This window comes from Erpetoichthys calabaricus, chromosome 9 (genome assembly GCF_900747795.2).
Source record: "Erpetoichthys calabaricus chromosome 9, fErpCal1.3, whole genome shotgun sequence".
Lineage (NCBI taxonomy): Eukaryota > Metazoa > Chordata > Cladistia > Polypteriformes > Polypteridae > Erpetoichthys > Erpetoichthys calabaricus.
This window is the reverse complement of record NC_041402.2, coordinates 179,726,356-179,745,844: the sequence shown is the minus strand read 5'-3', so window position 1 is coordinate 179,745,844 and position 19,489 is coordinate 179,726,356. Positions and strand designations below refer to the sequence as shown.

General features: G+C 40.9%; 1 protein-coding gene across 1 annotated transcript in view; it reads right to left on the bottom strand.

The window, feature by feature from the left end:
* The window catches only part of nfrkb (nuclear factor related to kappaB binding protein), a 42,492-nt gene extending 25,226 nt beyond the window's left edge, over window positions 1-17,266 (bottom strand). Inside the window, exons 1-12 of the mRNA XM_028808469.2 lie at window positions 16,924-17,266; window positions 9,679-9,816; window positions 6,889-7,093; window positions 6,669-6,796; window positions 4,956-5,130; window positions 4,579-4,683; window positions 1,931-2,004; window positions 1,749-1,833; window positions 1,470-1,650; window positions 1,262-1,370; window positions 1,047-1,173; window positions 792-869 (exon numbers count right to left, since the gene is read on the bottom strand). Coding sequence (XP_028664302.1) covers window positions 792-869; window positions 1,047-1,173; window positions 1,262-1,370; window positions 1,470-1,650; window positions 1,749-1,833; window positions 1,931-2,004; window positions 4,579-4,683; window positions 4,956-5,130; window positions 6,669-6,796; window positions 6,889-7,093; window positions 9,679-9,813 — 1,402 coding nt within the window. The 5' untranslated portion in view covers window positions 9,814-9,816; window positions 16,924-17,266. The remainder of the gene's footprint in view (window positions 1-791; window positions 870-1,046; window positions 1,174-1,261; window positions 1,371-1,469; window positions 1,651-1,748; window positions 1,834-1,930; window positions 2,005-4,578; window positions 4,684-4,955; window positions 5,131-6,668; window positions 6,797-6,888; window positions 7,094-9,678; window positions 9,817-16,923) is intronic.
* Between the last annotated feature and the right edge of the window lie 2,223 nt (window positions 17,267-19,489).

Here is a 19,489-nt window from a genome sequence, read left to right as displayed (position 1 = left end):
ACCTGAATTTACAACTTTCTACAGTATAAAATTGTCCAAGTAGTACTTCAGAGGCTGTAGTGATACAGTCTGTCCCAACTCTGCTTTAAGACAGACAGGGGATTTTTAAGAAATCAAATGGAAGTTGGCAAACCTGTTCAAATTGTTAGTTTCAACTTGCAAGACTCAATTTACTTTAATTGCTGCAGAACACCAGTGGATTGTAACCTATTACTTTTTTTCCAGAAGGTGGCCCATTTGCAACATTCTGAAATTTCCATTTTTCAGTTTTTGCTATCCAAATTTTTAAATTTATACCTCTGGCAGTTTACTGCTTACCCTTTCACCATTTTAAGTCACTCATTGAATTTCAACTGATTAAATTTGAACAAAAACTGGAAAAACTGAGATGTTCTAAAACTTTTGACTGGTAGAGTATATTTAAATAGCTATGAGCACTTCCTGTGTCTTTTGCTCCAGCTGCTGCTGCTTCCTATGTCTGTTGCAATAATTATAAAGCATAAAAAATATGTACCAACATACATGTAACAGCCAGAATCATTCTTATAAGTTTGAATATATTTAAATATTTACTTACTTTTAATTTGAATATTCAAAGCTTATTTTCTGGCTAATTTGAGACCTCTAATGTGGAGTGCTTTAGAGTAATTTGACGCAGCACCACAAAGAGGTACAAACTTTTTATAGCAGCACAATATATAAAGCACCCATTTCAAAGATGCCCAAAAAAATGAAAAAAGTGTAATGAAAGACCTAAGGAAAGGGTGGGGGTGCAGTATGTAGCCACCTACCAATCCACTTCCACTGCTGACTTTTCTCTCGGAACTCCACATAGGGTGAAAACCCACTGGGCAGAGACATGGCTCCAGCTGCGGATAAATAGACAAAAACAAACAGTCTTAATACAGTCTATATTAGGGTGAGCAGCATTTCAGAATGATATCGACATCTAGAGCATTGAGAATAAATCAATCCACAATAAAGGTCAGTAGAAGGTCAGATACAGCTGATTTTAGAAGTTAGTGTGAGAAGAAGAAGAACCATACCTTTGCTCTCTCCTGCTAGAAAGTGAAACGCCGAGAGCACCAGCTCAGACCAGCAAGGAGATAAAGAGAACCAGGGGTTCAGGGTGCTGGCGGGGGAGGCCTGCCACTGAGTGACCTTCTCCTCAATCTAAGGGAACGCAAGAAACAGTTAAGACAACAGAGAGAAGCGCTAAAACCCAACCAGACGCAGGTCCTGCATTGAATTCCACCAGTACCGTGGTCAGGCTCAGTTGCCCTTCCAGCCGCAGAATGCCCTCCAGTAGGCTAAAAAAACTTGTTGCAATTTCCTCTACAAAGAGTGTGTTTTTCACTTCCTCTGGAGGCCTGGGAAAGCAGCAGAGAGATCTTTACGTTAGGGACATGACCAGCACTCACACTCCTACCCTACTGCCCCCAGGTACATCTTCCAGACAATGTACTCACTCCTCTTTGACAGCAGGCAAAACTGGGGTAGTGGGTTCCACAGTAGGCTCCAGGGGGCATTCAGGTACCCCTATGACTTCAGAGTGGTCCTCTGGCTCTAATTTGATTGCTTTCATCTTCTTCTTCTTCCTCTCATCTCTCTCCTTGACCTTCCTTTTTGGGACAGCCAGGTCAAACAGTGCTGCACAAGGCACAACAAATTCCACAAATGCAACACCCACCTCTCAAAATGGTTAAACAAATGCCATTCAGTATTGCAGGCAAACTGCGATCACTCACCAACAAGAGAGCCCTTACGGCCCGCATTCACTCTGGACATAATGTCATTTAGGCTGAGGTCAGAGGTCATCAAATCAGGACGATCCTGAAGAAAGTAATACAACAAAACGTTCTTATCACCAGCAGGTCAGAAGTAAGACATGGAGAAAGAAAAGGCCATGTATAAGCAGTGGGGGGCTTACTGGCTGATATTTCCTCCTCTCCCGGTGCTTCTTCAGCATCACCTTCAGGGCCGTCTCTCCTAGGTCAGGCTTCTCTGTGAGGCACAGAGGACATAATCAGACACATCATCATAAACCTATGTTAAATAGCTTACAGGAAGTAAATCTTCAGTTTTCTGGAAAGTATTTGCCCCCTTCCTGACATCATCCATTTTGGTAGGTTGTCACAATGAATGGCTTTAATTCTTTAGAAGAAATGCAATATTAGATGAAGGGATCCTGAATAGACATATAATACCATTTCTAAATTGTTACTTAATATATTTAAGGAATAAAGTAATACAACAAATGCACTACCCATGTTAAAAGGTAATTGCCACCTTGGTTACTCATTTAAACAGCTGACCAAGATGAACAGATTGATAGGCTGAGTTGACTTTAACATGACCAGACCTGATTGGAGTCACCCTATTGATTCTAAACTTCAATATATATATTTAAACTTACAATGAAGTAGTCATCACAAGGTTTCAAAAAGGACTTGATCAAAGAAAATAACAGAAGAGATGGGGAAAAAAATCTGTTGAAACCTAAGCAATCAAGAAAAGTTAACAAAGTCATTTCTAATGCTCAGGGACTTCACGGCATGGAGAACATCTGGAACAGTAGGGAATCTTCCCAGGAAAGGCCGGCCTGCCAAAATTACCCCAAGAACCCAATGAGGACTCATTAAAAAAGTGACAGAAGATTTCAGAACAACATCCAAAGAACTGCAGGCTTCTTTATCCTCAGCTAAGGGCAGTGTTTATGACTCCACAATAAGGAAGAGGCCAAGTTAAAACAGGATTCATGAGAGGGAGGAAAAGTAGAAATCCACTGCTATCAAGAGTAATATCACTGCTTATAAAACATTTTCAAAGGAAGACCTGGTTGATCATCAAAATAATTTTATATTGATATACGAGTCAAAAGTAGACACAGAACCAACTATATCTGGCATTCGACAGTAAGAATACCACAGCTGCAATAAAACATGGGGGTGCAGATGTTTTGCTGCCTCGGGCCCTAGAAGACTTGCCATGATTGAAGGAACCATGAATTCTGCACTTACCCAGAATATTGTTAACCTCTTTGGCATTAACCCCGAGCCTCTCTAGAGTTTGGAATTCTATGTCAAAACAGTTAACCCCGAGTATCTCTCAGGTTAAGCTGTTATGATTCAAGATACAGTATTAAGACAGATTAACACTTGGAATAGTATTCTGCTGCCATCTATTGGATACAATAACATTATGCTGCAAAAAAATCTTGAATATTTCTATGAGTTTTGCTACTTTATAGTAACTAATAAATATTCATGAGTATGGCAAAGTCCTCAATCAAAATTCACAATGGAGTGTAAACAAAAAGCAGTAAAAAGCCAGTTTCAGAATAAACTGAAACTGAATCATTAGTTGACTCAAGTGATATTGATGACAATGTGAACTGGTCATCAGTCATTAGTTCAGATAATGAAAGTGATGCATACAGCACTGTACAACCAAACCACCCTGATATGCCTGATAACTTCAGTCATAAAAAGCTACAGTGGCAAAAATGGAAAATGACTGCAATCAAGAAGAAGGACAAGAAAGACATCCCCCTAAGCACCGTTCAAAATGTAGCAATTGTCAATGTTCTTGTGAGGGGAAATGCAGAAGTCATCAAGTCTTGAGCTGTGGTAGCCTACAATAACACAAATGTGTGTCGCTGATGCAGACCAGGCTCTAATATTCTACACTCCCATGTGTAACTAACAGAAAAAAATAAATAAATAAATAAATAAGAAAAAGAGCACAAAGCAAACATGCTTCTACTGTACCGATTGAAACATTGGGCTCTGCACTGATGACTGTTTTAAAACATATCACACAAAGGACATGTACTAAATCTACATGAGGACAGCAGTGGACAGTAGACATGACATAAATACAATAGAAAAGGAGAAGTTTTGGTATTTGCATATTTCTATTACACATAGTAGCATGATTTTCTTGTTGGAAAAAAAAATCTATGTCTTTTAGACTCATTTTTTCAGGGGTAAACAAAATGCTAAGGAGGTTACGGAGAATGTCCAGTTGTCTGCCAGTTCCTTGTAGCTGAAATGTAGTAAGGTTAAGCAGTAGGACAATGGCACAAAACACAAAAGCAAGGCTACAGCTGAATGTCTGAGAGGTAACAAAATTCAAGTTTTGGTGTGACCTAGTCAAAGTCCTTACCTGAACTCAAAATAGAAGCTGCAGAAGGATCTGAAACACTCACAGACATACCAGTGTGACCGAATTAAAGTAGGTCTGCATAGAAGAGTGGGATAAAATTGCTCAACAGCAATGTAAAAGTTTGATATCAAATTGCTGGTGAACATAAATTGTGATTACAGCTGGTAAAGTTGCTAAAACCATGTACTGAAACTTTGGAGCAATTAGTTATTCACATGGGTAGTTCAGGTGTTGGATAACTTTTTTATCTGAATAAAGAAACTAGTGTATGTTCAGAAGTATTTCATGGTCACTCAGGTTCCCTTTCACTAATACTGAATTTTATCTAAAGGTCTGAGTCAATTCATCATGTGAAATAGCAAAACCAGGATATTATGCAATGTATGTATGCAACTGTCAGGCACTACTTACCTGTGGTCTTCATGTCCTGTGTGGACAGTGTTGGAACCATCCTAAGAGTTACAGTTGCATTTAGAGCAGGAGGTGGGGAAGAAGAAGGGAGCCAAAAGCTGACATCTGTGGAGCATAAGGATGAGTATTAAACTACAAGGGAAGCGTGCTAATAACATTAAAAAGGCCACACACATCCAGGGTCTGACAAGATCAGATTACTGTAAGGTGAAGCTGCACAATGTGGAGACTGAATTTGACCAGGCTGCTGAGACATATTACTGCGACACACTTAAGTCTAACATGTTCCAATTTCAGTGAGATGAAGCTGCAGGGCAGGTTTGGCAGGTAGAAGAAAAGAATTTCATTAAGATGCAAAAGGCCCTCTAGCCCCCTACCCTCCTCATCCGAAGACACTGTGCTGTCTCCACACTCTTCTTTAACCTCTCGCAGAATCTTTGCCACGCGCCTTTTGGCCCGCTGCTCTCTTTCTTCGGGGCGGGTGGATGGGGATGGATAGCGCCTCTTCAAAACTAAGTCTGGTCCACTTCGCCGAGCCATGTCCAAAAGTTCCTAAGTGATTATTAAAAAAAAAAAAAAAAAAAAAAAAAAAAAGAAAAGCTTCCATCACAGAAGGCAAGATCCACTACCTCAAACACGTAAGTGAAGCATAAAGAGTCAAGGTCAGGCTTCACTTTGTCCCAATATATACTACCGGTCAAAATTGTTTTCAATTTTTATGGAAATGCACATAGTTGAATGTCAATGTTTCATGAAATCAATGCAAAGAACAAACAAACAAAGGGCAAACAAAAAATAAGTCAAGGAATTAAGTGTTCAAAATTTTATTCAAATTTTTCATTCATCAAATTAGCCACCCTTAGTTGATATAACAGCCAAACTGTGGTGACCCTATAGATTCAGAATGCCAGTCACTCTGTGCAAGTCACCAACTCTGCCTCCAGAAACCCAAAACTATCACACATCCTCCTCCATGTGTGACACACTGAAGAACCATACTTTCACCAACTTGATGGGATACAAACACCCTGCATGATGAACCAAAGATTTCTAAGTTTGATTCTTCGGTCCATTAGACTTTCTTCCAGTCTGCAGTAGTCCTCAGACGGTATATCAAGGACCTATGTTGTCCTTTAAGGAATGGCTTTCTAACTGCCACTCACCCTGCAGCACAAAGTCTACTCTTTACAGTAGAAAGCGAGACTTGCTTTATTTTCACCTGCACTGTTAAGCTGTGCTTGAAGCTGTTGTGCTGTGAGGCGCCTATCAGGTTAAGCTGGTGACCCTCAGAAACTCATCTTCTGATTAGACTGTGACTTTGGGTCTGCCAGGTCTCCTCCTATCAGTTTTTCTTCCAGTTTCTAATTGCCTTTGGATGGATTGTGTAGGGCACCACTGGACTCACTTGACATTTTGATTTTTTTTTTTGCAATTTCTCTAAATGAAAGGCCTACACTTCTAAGGATAGTAATGATCTGTCTCATTTCATGCAGTTTTCTTACCATTATCACTGGAATTTACAACTTTCTACAGCGTATTAATTATCCAAGTAATACTTGAGAGAGTGTATTAACACAGTCTCTTCCAGCTCTACTTAAAAACACTCTTGTCTTATAGTAATCAGCAGAACTTGAGACACATAGGAAAATTGTTTGCTTCAACTTGCAAGGCTTAATTTAGTTTAATTGCTGCAGAACATTTGTAGGTTGCAACCTTTCAGTTATCCCTGAAGAAGGCCCATTTGTAATATTCTAAAATTTCCTTTTTTCTTACTTTTTCCTTTAAATTTAAACCTATGGCAATTTACTGCTTACCTTTTCACCATTTTAGGTCATCCACTGCATTTCAATTAATTAAATGTGCAGAAAAACTGTGGTGTTCTAAAGCTTTTGACCGGCAGTTAATATCTGAGACCACACGTCTGAATCAGACAGCAGGCTATATGCCTCTCAACCAAGCAATAGAACTCAACAGAATATTTAAAGGTGTCACATTCTTCTGCCATGAATCAAGAATAAACCTACTGAATGCTCGCCTGACCACAACAGAAGTAAAAACTGTTGAGTATATTACTGAGAAAGGATGCTCACCTTTCTGGAAATGAGGATCTGCTTCAGCAGCTTGTGAAAATACTGCTGCTGAGAATAAACATATCGTTTGCGCTGCGATTTGAGACACAGCTGCCGGTATTTCACCACCTCAGGGTTAAAATAGCCATCTGGAACACAAGTAAGAAAAAAAAAAAGACAGTTAAAATGTTGACAAAGAAAAGAATAGGACAACTCCCTAACAAGAAATCTAGTATATTACCTCGAAAGAGCTTCTGGGCAATATGCAAGGGGTTCCCAAACCGGAAGTTCTTATCCCCAAAAAGATCTGCAATGATGGCTTCCTGTTGATCTCTAGAATTCCCATCTGGAAACTGGGGTAGAAACTGGCGGAGATGTTCTCGCTGTGCATCTGTCAGAACATCCTTCCAAGTGTTGTGGCTCACCACGTCAAAAAAGATTTCTGGCTGTTAGGATAGGTACACAGAGAGATTCTGTTACCATCTAAAAGCATCTAATGGTCAATACAAGGTAAAGTGCAAGTAAAAAGTATACACCACCTTTGAGGTTTTCACATTTTATTGTTATATAACATTGAATCACAAAGGGCTTTATTTGGCTTTTTTTTTTTAACAATTGTTCAACAACTCTAATGTCGAAGTAAAAACAGATCTCTCCAAAGAGATCTAAATTAATTACAAATAATAAACAAAATAATGAATCCCTTAAATATTCATCCCCTTCAAGACAGCATTTACTAGATGGCAGCCATGACAGCCTCGAGTCTGCTTGCACAGGTCTATCTCTGTCAGCTATGTACATCTTGACACTGCCATTTTTCGCTATTCTTCATTTCAAGCCTGCTCAATCTCAAGTCAGGTGTCATGTTGATCCTGAGTGAACAGCCTTTTTAAAGTCTAGATACAAATTCTAAATTTGATTGAGATCTGGACTTCAACACAGCCACTCCAGGTCATTCACGATATCGCTTTTAAGCCATTCCTGTGCAGCTTTGGATTTATGCTTGAGATCGTGGGAGGTCAAGCTTTTAGTTACAGGGCCCCTAAACTGTGGAATGGTCTGCCTGCTACTATAAGAGATGCCCCTTCGGTCTCAGCTTTTAAATCCCGGCTGAAGACTCACTACTTCAGTTTAGCACACCCTGACTAGAGCTGCTGATTAACTATACAGACTACATCTCTGTTGTTAGTCATTAGCACTAAAACATACGTAACATGATAGTTAGAATTTGTCACTAACCCTCACCTATTCTGTTTCTCTTCTCGCTACTTAAATGTGACACTTGGTATCACGGCCCACCTGTCAAGTTGTTTTGCCTGCCTAAGATAAAGTCATCCCTGATGGAGGATCGCAGGAATCATGGGAAGGAGGGGTCCTTTCATCGGATTGGCCAGCGCTGTTTCAGCCATGGAATGGCCAAATGGGGGAGGCAGCTTGATGGATGAATTCTCCAGGACTCTAAATATATCCAAATCTTCTTATGTGATATCATCTACTGTTAAATTCTGCTCCATACTTCTAAAATTTTTATACTATAATAATAATAATAATAATTCATTACATTTATATAGCGCTTTTCTCAGTACTCAAAGCGCTATCCACACTGGGAGGAACCGGGAAGCGAACCCACAATCTTTCACCGTCTCCTTACTGCAAAGCAGCAGCACTACCACTGCGCCACCTGTGATACTGTATTCAGGATTTGTTCTGTGCATTGTATTGTATTGTATTGACCCCCTTCTTTTGACACCCACTGCACGCCCAACCTACCTGGAAAGAGGTCTCTCTTTGAACTGCCTTTCTTAAGGTTTCTTCCATTTTTCCCTACAAGGTTTTTTTTTGGGGAGTTTTTTCCTTGTCTTCTTAGAGAGTCAAGGCTGGGGGGCTGTCAAGAGGCAGGGCCTGTTAAAGCCCATTGCAGCACTTCTTGTGTGATTTTGGGCTATACAAAAATAAAATGTATTGTATTGTATTGTATTGTTGTCTGGCTGGAAAACAATCTTCTCCTAAGTTTTCGTGTAGGATCATCTTGAACTCTACTGCAGTCATTCTACCATCACACACCTTCCAGAGACTGCTGCAGAGAAGCATTCCCAGAGTACAATGCTGCCACCACCATGATTCATGGTGGGCATGGTGTATTTTTAATAATATATAGTGTTTGTTTTATGTCAAACCTGGTATTTACTCTGATGGCTAGAAAGCTCAATTTTGGTCTCATCAAACCTTAGACAACTCTTCCATCTGACTCCGGGGTCTCTCACGTGCCTTCTGGAAAATTCTAAATGAGACATCATATGCGTTTTTTTTTTTTAAGAGTAGCTTTCTCTTTGCCACTCTCCCAAATAACTGCAACTGGTAAAGCACCCCAAATGCACAGTCTCCCCAATCTCTGCCACTGTAGGCTGAATTGCTTTGGAACTCCCATAGGTCTCTTGGAGGTCTCCCTAACCCTTCTTTTTAACTGATCTCTGAACTTTTGTGGACGGTCTGCTCTAGATAGATTAACAGCTGTGCCATACTCTTTCCATTTCTTAATGTTTTACTCAAATGGACTCCAAAGGATGGTCAGTGACTTGGAAGTTTTCTTGTCTCCTTCCCCTGACTTGCGCTTTTCACAGAGTTGCTTGGAGTGTTCTTGTGTCCTCGGTGTGTAGGTTAGCACACCATACTCCGGCCTTCCCACAGAGGTGCATTTAGACTACAGTTAATTAAAATCTCAGACACATTTTCTCCACTGAGCTAATCATGTCACTTCTACAACCAATTAAAGGCACCAGTGATGATTTAAGGGTGTCATGTTTAAGGGGTGAATACTTTGAAGATTACTTGTTTTTTGTTTTATATTTGTAATTAATTTAGACCACTTTGCAGTAATCGGTTTTTAATTTGATATTAAATGGTAACTGTCAAAAAAATCCAATGAATCCCCTGTGATTTAATGTTTTATAAGAATAAAAAGAAAAAACTTCCACAGGGGTGAATAACTTTATAGGCATTGCTAAAGACAGAAAAAAATAAACCTGCTTACATCCTCCAGAAGGTCCTCAGGCAAGCTGACACGGGTGGCTCCAAGCATGCAGTCCTCCATAATGCGGCCCCCATGCTCATCAGTGCCAGGACCCTGGTCTAAAGGGTCCTGCAACATCTGATCCAGCACTTCCATATTCTGTGCAAAAAAAGATGGAAATGTTATTCAGGTACCACATATGCTGAGCTTACATTTAGCCCACAATGACTTGGGAAAACTTTGCTTGGTGTGCCCAGGCATATCAGTGAAAGGGAGCACAAACTTTTAGTTAAGTGTACAGAAGGTGCCCCAAATGTAACAAAGGGCAAAACAAGATGAGACTGCTGTGTGAGCTCTCCACCTGGTCAAAGTAATTGAACTGTAAGCACAAAATTAGCATCACAGAAAAGATAGAATAAAGCAGTGTGGAGTGTCAAGGTGGTCTCTGGTAAACTTCAGGCAGTGCCGAGATGTTTTTACTTGGAGGGCATTGGTTTCCTACCTGGTGTCCTGCCATAGACACCATACCTGTTCAAACTTTTGATTATGGTAGACTCATGAACGGAAATGTTCAATTGCTGTGAAACTGAGCCCTGAAAAGGATTGCGGCATCATCCAGCAACATTTGCTTCTTGTCTTACACCCAATTCTACTGCGATAATCACTGGCTACCAGTGACCCTAAACTGGGCAAATTAAAGATGGGTTGAAATCTGAGTAATTGATGTAGTCCCCATCATAAAGTTTGCAGTACACCATGCAATGCATGTGTCTCTGTTATGTGCCATTGTTAAGGGATTTGTAAAAGCAGATCTAATGTGTGTGATGCGCCCTCTGTTGGAATGACAGAGAAATGGCAACCAGAAGGGCATACTGACTCGTATCTTTTTTTTTAAGGTGGATGAATAAAGTATGCTCAATTCTTTAAAGTTGATTAACACTGTGCACGAGGACTCCTTCCTCACTAGCTACAACTAGACAAATGGATGTGATGAAAGCATCTGATAAGGTGCCACATGACAGGTTAAGCATCGTAAAAGAAGTGGGAGTTCAGGGTGTGGTGTGTAGATGGGTGCAAAATCGGTTCAGACACAGGAAGAAGAGTGCGATGGTGTGAGAAACCTCATCAGAATTAGCCAATGTTAAGAGTGGTGACCAGCAGGGGGCAGTTCTGGGGTCACTGCTATTTTTAAGATATACAAATAAATTTGAATAGGAATATAAATAACAGGCTGGTAGATAATCTGGAATCCATTCAATCATTACAGAGTGATTTGGGACAACATACAGGCTTGGGTAGATTCGTGGCACATGAATTTAATGTCAGTAAATGTAACGTATTACATGTAGGAAGTAAAAATATTAGGTTTGAACACACAATGGGAGATCTGAAAATCAAAAGTCCACCTTATGAGAGGGATTTAGGAGTCGTAGAGGACTTCTCTCTATCAACTTCCAGACAGCGTTCAGAAGCCATTAAGAAGGCTAACAGAATGTCAGGTTATATAGCGCCTTGATGTGTGCAGGACAAGTCACAGGAGGTTCTGCTCAAGTTTTATAACAAACTGGTGAGGCCTCATCTGGAGTATTGGGTACAGTTTTGGCCTCCAGAGTACAAAGAGGACATAGCAGCTCTAGAAAACGTCCAGAGAAGAGTAACTGGGCTGATTGCAGGGCTACAAGGGATGAGTTATAAGGAAAGATTAAAAGAGCTTAGACTTTACAGTTTAAGCAAAGATTAAGAGGTGACATGTTTGAAGAGTTTAAAATTATGAAGGGAATTAGTGCAGTGGAACGAGACGGTGACTTTAACATGAGTTCAACAAGAAAACAGGGCCACAGCTTGGAAACTTGTTAAGGTAAATTTCGCACAAACGTTAGGAAGTATTTTTTTACACAGAGAACCACAGACACTTGGAATAAGTGACCAAGTATTGTGGCAGATAGGAAGACTTTAGGGACTTTCAAAACTCGACTTGATATTTTTTTTAGAAGAATTAAGTTGATAGGACTGGTGAGCTTTGTTGGGCTGAATGGCCTGTTCTCGTCCAGACTGCCTATAGCTGTCAGGGCAACATTCGAACAATTTTTTTTTTTCACCTCATACATCACGTGTTTACATGCTTATCGACAACCATGTGTAATCAGGGAATTTTTCAGGATGTTGTCTGCTTCATTCAGAGTCCACAATTGTCCTCGACTTCCTTTGCTGCAGAACAGGGTGAACCCGATATGTGCGATCACAATGCCGATGACACCTGCTCTTCAGTATTGTGATCACCAGGATTAAAAGCACTAAAATCTTACAGGACATTCTGGAAACGTATCAATCACCTCACAGCCTACAAAATAGAAATTCTTTCAATCATATTTTCCCTGCAAAACGCTTCTCTGAAAATGCAGCAAAAAACTACCAAAAAGAATTCTGAAAACATTTTTGAAAAGCATGTGCAATTAGCTATTAAAATGTTTAAAAAAATGCTAAACAGAAGCTGGAAATGTACGACACGCAAGTGTAAATGGGTTCTTAAGTATTCTCTCCTCATAACATTTTTTATTTGGCGTACACTTTCATTAGCAGCAACTCAAAAAGTCTACTACTAAGTACGAAAACAATACCAAGAAAACTTGACTTTTCATTTCGCTTTGGTTTTAATAATTAAGTGTCCAGCTAGCAACCTTCAAAAGACACTTTGGCTGAGGTAGCTACAGTAAGTATGCTTTCCTGACAGTGAACATGCTGTTCAAAATAGTTATTTTATAATAATAAGAAGAAGAAGAACAACAAGAAGGAGGAGGAGGAGGAGCAGACGAAGAACAACAAGAAGGAGGAGGAGCAGAAAAAGAAGAACAAGAAGGAGGAAGAGAAGGAGCAGAAGAAGGAGGAGGAGCATAAGAAGGAGGAGGGGCAGAAGAAGAAGGTGAAAGAGCAGAAGAACAAGAAGGAGGAGGAGCAGGAAAAGAAGAACAAGAAGAAGGAGGAAGAGGAGGAGCATAAGAACAAGAAGAAGAAATCAGAAATATGGCAGATATTTCCAATTATGTTTAATAAGAAAGTAAACTGACTTTTATTTTTGCTATAATGAATGCTTGATTTGCTTTACAACAGCAAATCGGGAAGCTCAAGTTCAGGAGTGAAACAGAATGGGATCAGGAGCAAAATGGTTCTTCTAGGGTGCTGGAGACGGGTTGAAAATCTGTCGCTAGTACACATGTTAAGCAAAAAGCACAGAAGTGCAGTAGAAAAATCTGTCATAGCTAACAATTAAAATCTATAAAAACACTGACTGCAGAAGTGATGTGCAAAATACAGATGAAACAAAAAAGTATTGCAGCATGGCATCTCTGAAATATCACGAGGCTCAAATTAGCATGAGGTTAATAAAAAATAAAAAGGGGTGCATTCTTTTGCAACTAAATGTCAGCATTTGCCTCTAAACAAGATTTGAATCACATTTGATCGGTGATTTTTGTTCTGACAGTCCTACAAGGGCCATTATGCTCAGGGTATATAACACACTGGTGACACCACATCTGGAGGACTGTGTGCAGTTGTGGTCACCACAGTACAAGAAAGACAGAGCAGCAAAGAAGGGAAACTAAGTGCCTCCCAGGACTTAAGGACGTGTCCTACAGTGACAAGTTCAGCCTCAGCAGAGGAGACCATGGGGGAACCTCATCTAGGTTTTCAAAATGTACCCTTACAATTATTTATTTGGCTAACACCTTCAGCCAAAGTGACTTACAACATTTTAGGATACAATTGGTTACATTTCTTTTCTTTTTCCAATTGGAGCACCGGTGGCTGATGTGACTTGCTCAAGGTCCCGTGGTGTTCTAAAAAGGAATTAATAAAGAACATCCAGCAGACTTCTATCGACTAAACAGTGAATCACATACTCAAGGGCCCCAGAGGACTGAAGGGGAAGTACAGTTAGATCTGAGGGCATGAAGCCCTTCTTTATTTCAGGTTCCTCCAGGTGATACAATTATAAATACAAGATGGGAGACACTGCCATACAGGAAGCAACTTCTGAAAAGGATTCAGGGGGTTTATATTGACACCGCATTTTCATCAACTAAGCAATATACAGAAACAATTAAAAAGACAAATACAGTGTTGGGTTATATCATAAAAACTACTGAATTTAAGTCAAAGGACATTATGCTCAAACTGTATAATGCGCTAGTGAGACCACCTCTGGGGTGTTGTGTAGGGAATCCATACCCGGACGGATTTATCCATTCCCGGAAATTCAGGAATCCCGCATTTAATTTTCGGGAATCCCGAGCATCTCACATGTGAACGGTTTTAGAACGACCGACACTTAGTTTTAATAAAACTACTGCAATATTTTGACACAAATAAAAGACTAACCTTATCTACAAGCAGTTTATGCTGTCATAGAAGTACATGTATCTTTATTTGTTGTGCTTTATATGCTCTTATTACCACGTCCTCACAGGTGGCGCAGTGGTAGTGCTGCTGCTTTGCAATAAGGAGAATGTGGAAGATTGTGGGTTCGCTTCCCGGTTCCTCCCTGTTTGGTTAGCACTTTGAGTATTGAGAAAAGCGCTATATAAATGTAATGAATTATTATTATTATTATTATTAACGTGTCCAGCGTGCGGTCGTCCATGCAAGAACACACCTTCGTGCAGAAGTATGCCAGCCGCTGAGAAAGCACACTCTGCCTCCACTGAAGTAGGCGGCACAATCATCAGATACTGATACAGTTGTTCTAAACAACGCTTGCCGTTGCGCTGAAACACCGCCATTTCAGCTTTTACTGATGCATCCAGTTTCTTGTCATCGTTCTGTGATGGCAAGTTTCTTGGCACAGATAATGCGGATGCAACAGACTGACGCATTGCAATTTCAAGTTGCTGTTCAAAGCTGTTGTCTGAAGAAGTGCAAGCTGCAGCAATGGCGCCACCTTAATTATTTTCAACTATAACTCTGTTATTTCTTGATCGATTTTTACACTTTTACACGCTATATATGCGAGCTTGGCTGTTTCCGTTTTCCCGGGAATTACAGCAGTTTCATTCCTGGGAATACAGGAATGAAAAATGTCCAGGAATCCCGGGCTCCCGATGGATTCCCTAGTGTTGTGTGCAGTTCTGGTCACCACAGTACAAGAAAGACAGAGCTGCACTTGAAGCTGTGCAGAGGGGAGCAACCAAGTGCATCATGGGACTTAAGGACATGTCCGACTTTGACAGACTCCGAGAATGAAACCTGTTTATCCTCAACTGAGGAGACTGCGAGGAGAACTCATCCAGGTTTTCAAAAATCTAAAAAGGCATCGATAAAGTAGATCAGGCAGAATTTGTTCAACTAATTGGAGCACCAGCAGGTGAAGTGACTTGCTCAGGGTCACACAGTGTTCTAAAAGGGAATTGATAAAGTAGATCCAGCAGAATTCTTTCGACTATATGGTGAATCAGATACTCAAGGACACTATAGAACTGAAAGGAAAGTGCAGTTAGAACTGAAGCCCTTCTTTAGTCTGGGTACCTCCAGGTGATACAATTATAAATACAAGATGGGAGACACTGCCATACAGGAAGCAACTTCAGAAAAGGATTCAGGGGGTTTAAATTAACACAACATTATCATCGACTAAGCAATGTACAGAAGCAATTAAAAAGAAAAATTTGGGGTTATATCATAAAAACTGTTGAACTTAAATCAAGGGATGATATACTCAAACTGTATAATGCACTAGTGAGACCACATATGGAGTGTTGTGTGCAGTTCTGGTCACCACAGTACAAGAAAGACTGAGTACCACCTGAGGCTGTGCAGAGGAGAGCAGCCAGGTGCATCATATCACACTGTGACAGGCTCAGAGAGTTAAACCTGTTTAGTCTCGAGTAGAGGAGACTGAGGACCTCATCCGGGTTTACAAAATTCTAAAAAGGCATTGATAAAGCAGATCCAGAGAATTCTTCTGACTAAACGGTGAATCACACACCACAGAAATGAAGGAGAAGTGCAGTTAGAACTGAAGGCATGAAGCACTTCTTTAGTCCGGGTTCCTCTGCATGATACAATTATAAATACAAGATGGGAGATGCTGCCATACAGGAAGCAACTTCTGAAAAGGATTTGAGGGTTTATGTTAACACAACATTATCATCGACTAAGAAATATAGAAAAACAATTACAAAAGGCAAGTAATATTTTGGGTTATATCGAAAAAAAACTATTGAATTTAAGTCAAAGGATGATATGCTCAAACTGTATAATCCACTAGTGAGACTTCATCTGGAGTGTTGTGTGTAGTTGTTGTCACCACAGTACCAGAAAGACAGAGCAGCACTTGAAGCTGTGTAAAGGAGAGGAAACAAGTGCATCCCAGGACTTAAGGACATGTGACAGACTCAGAGTTTAACTTGTTTAGCCTCAGCAGAGGAGAATGTGTGGGGACCTCATCCAGATATTTAAAAAGCACTGATAAAGTAGATCCAGGGACATTCTTTCATTTGAATCGCTTAGTCGAAGACATCAGAGGAAATGAAGGGGAAGTGCATTTAAGACTGAAGCCAGGAAAAGCATCTTTGCAAGTGTTGTGCGACTCAGGAACAAACTACCGAGAAGTGGCGTTTAAGCAGATTACCCTGACAACCTTTTAAGAATAATCCGGATGAGACACTGGGACAGTTTAGCTATGAGCTAAACAAACCGGCTTGATGGACTGAATGGTCTCCTCTCGTTTGTCATTTTTTTTATGTTCTAGACAAAGAGTTGTGGGACTGTGGAACAAACTACCGAGACACGGACTTCAAGTCATTACCCTGACAACCTTTAGGAAGTACCCGCATGAGATGTTCGGACAGTTTACCTATTAACTAATCACACGCGCTAGAAGGACTGAACGGTGGTCTCATGCTTGTCACATTTCTTATGAAGCGGCTACACCGACCACCAAGCAGGCTAAAGCGGGTCTTGTCCGTCACGATTGGAGATTTAACTTTATAACACATTCCTAGAATAACATTTAAAAGTACGTGTAAAGCTGACGTTAGTGCTGGCTGAAGTTCCAAACGTCGCATAGATGTCAAGTTTTTTCGCAGCCAGAGTTCTATCCCAGCTACGATCCAGCGCAAGGGAGACGTTAACTTAAACGGGACACCAGTCCATCGTAAGACCCGAGTCCGGCGTTTAAATTCGTGCTTAGTTTACTATATAAGCGCCAAACTGAAGCGACTTTCAATGTCCATGCAAATCCCAAGCTAATCAATGCGAACGCATACTCACCTCAACACTCGGTGCTTAACGGCACTTTTAAATATCTCGCGACTCCACCTGCAGCTTTCTCCGTGCCGGCACTTAAACAGACGTTCTCCGGCGTCTCATATTCTCCGGTGTTTCACTTCCGTGCTTATGTATCTGCTCACTGCGTCCACGGACAATCTCCTTCAAAGATTCCTACTCTGCCTCCACCCTAGGAACCACCGGCTTGTCTGTTTACTGACCAGCTGATTCTCCGTGTGTCCATCCGCTCGTCTTCCCCTACTTTTCACCTTCTACTCTCCTTTCCAACTCCGGCTAATACGGCGGCTAAGAAAAGCAGGAAGTGCGGAGCGTCTTTCGGGACGGACTGTGTACCGGCGCTCCTCCGGGTGATACTCAGTTCTAACCTTCGAGTTCCGTACAGTTGCTCAGCAGCCGTCTAGAAACTTTCTTTGTGGGTTTCAAGCAAGAACAAGTCGAGTGCGCGTGTGAAGATTTAAGTCGAATGAATGTATTTCGGATGACAATAAAACACAGTATATTTCATGAGGGATGTGTACACTGAAGCAAAAAATAAAAGCAGGTACCCAAGTGTAAAGATAGCGGGATGTTATAGCGGACTACAAAATTTTAAGGACGAGGCTGAAGTGGAAAAACAGCGATCCTATTAAAAGCGTTGCTCAGTTCAGATTTCTAGGACAGACTGTTCTTTTTTCTTCTTTCAATCTTTTTTTTTTGGAAGGTCCACTGGCTCTGTATTAAGCCCTTATGTTAAAAAGGGTCAGCCGACTTCATTATGTACAATTTTTTTATAGTGATGTGGCACAATGGTTAAGAGTGCTCAATGCTGCCCCCTGGGCTTGTGTCCTATCATTGCACGTTCTCCAAAATTTCCAAAGAAGGCTAAGTTAATTGCTGTCTGTTAGGAAAAATATGTCATTTTTAAGTGCAGACTGTTATAATATTCTTAACGTTTTGCTCAAACGAACTATCCGTCCATTATCCAACCCGCTATATCCCAACACAGGGTCACGGGGGTCTGCTGGAGCCAATCCCAGCCAACACAGGGCACAAGGCAGGAACAAATCCCGAGCAGGGTGCCAGCCCAACGCAGGGCACACACACCCACACACCAAGCACACACTAGGGACAATTTAGGATCACCAATCCACCTAACCTGCATGTCTTTGGACGGTGGGAGGAAACCGGAGCACCCGGAGGAAACCCATGCAGACATGAGGACCCGGGAAGTAAACCCAGGTCACCTTACCGCAAGGCAACAGCGCTACCACTGCACCACCATGCCACCCATGATGAACTATAAGACTTAATTAACTTGTACAGAAATGTATAGGACCGTTGAAGGCAGTCTACCTAACTAATTTACATTTATTCTTCCTTTTGGCCAATAATTTATGTCTTCTTGTGACTTATAATTTACCAATCTTCTTCATATATACAGTCATATGAAAAAAGTTTGGGAACCCCTCTTAATTCTTTGGATTTTGTTTATCATTGGCTGACCTTTCAAAGTAGCAACTTCCTTTTAATAGATGACATGCCTTATGGAAACAGTAGTATTTCAGCAGTGACATTAAGTTTATTGGATTAACAGAAAGTATGCAATATGCATCATAACAAAATTAGACAGGTGCATAAATGTGGGCTACCCAACAGAGATATGAAATCAATACTTAGCTGAGCCTCCTTTTGCAAATCTAACAGCCTCTAGATGCCTCCTATAGCCTTTGATGAGTGTCTGGATTCTGGATGGAGGTATTTCTGACCATTCTTCATACAAAATCTCTCCAGTTCAGTTCAATTTGATGGACAGCCTGCTTCAGATCATCCCATAAATTTTCGATGATATTCAAGTCAGGGAAATGTGACGGCCATTCCAGAACATTGTACTTCTCCCTGTGCATGAATGCCTTTGTAGATTTCAAACTGTTTTGGGTCATTGTCTTGTTGGAATATCCAACCCCTGCGTAACTTCAACTTTGTGACTGATGCTTGAACATTATCCTGAAGAATTTGTTGATATTGGGTTGAATTCATCTGACCCTTGACTTTAACAAGGGCCCCAGTCCCTGACCTAGCCACACAGCCCCATAGCATGATGGAACCTCCACCAAATCTGACAGTAGGTAGCAGGTGTTTTTCTTGGAATGCCGTGTTCTTCTTCCGCCATGCAAAGCGCTTTTTGTTCTGACCAAATAAATCAATTTTTGTCTCCTCAGTCCAAAGCACTTTGTTCCAAAATGAGTCTGGCTTGTCTAAATGAGCATTTGCATACAACAAGCGACTCTGTTTGTGGTGTGAGTGCAGAAAGGGCTTCTTTCTCATCATCTTGCCATACAGATGTTCTTTGTGCACATTGCGCTGAATTGTAGAACGATGTACAGATACACCATCTGCAGCAAGATGTTCTTGCAGGTCTTTGGAGGTGATCTGTGGGTTGTCTGTAACCATTCTCACAATCCTGCTCATATGCCGCTACTGTATTTTTCTTGGCCTGCCAGACCTGCTGGGTTTAACAGCAACTGTGCCTGTGGCCTTCCATTTCCGGATGACATTCCTTACAGTTGAA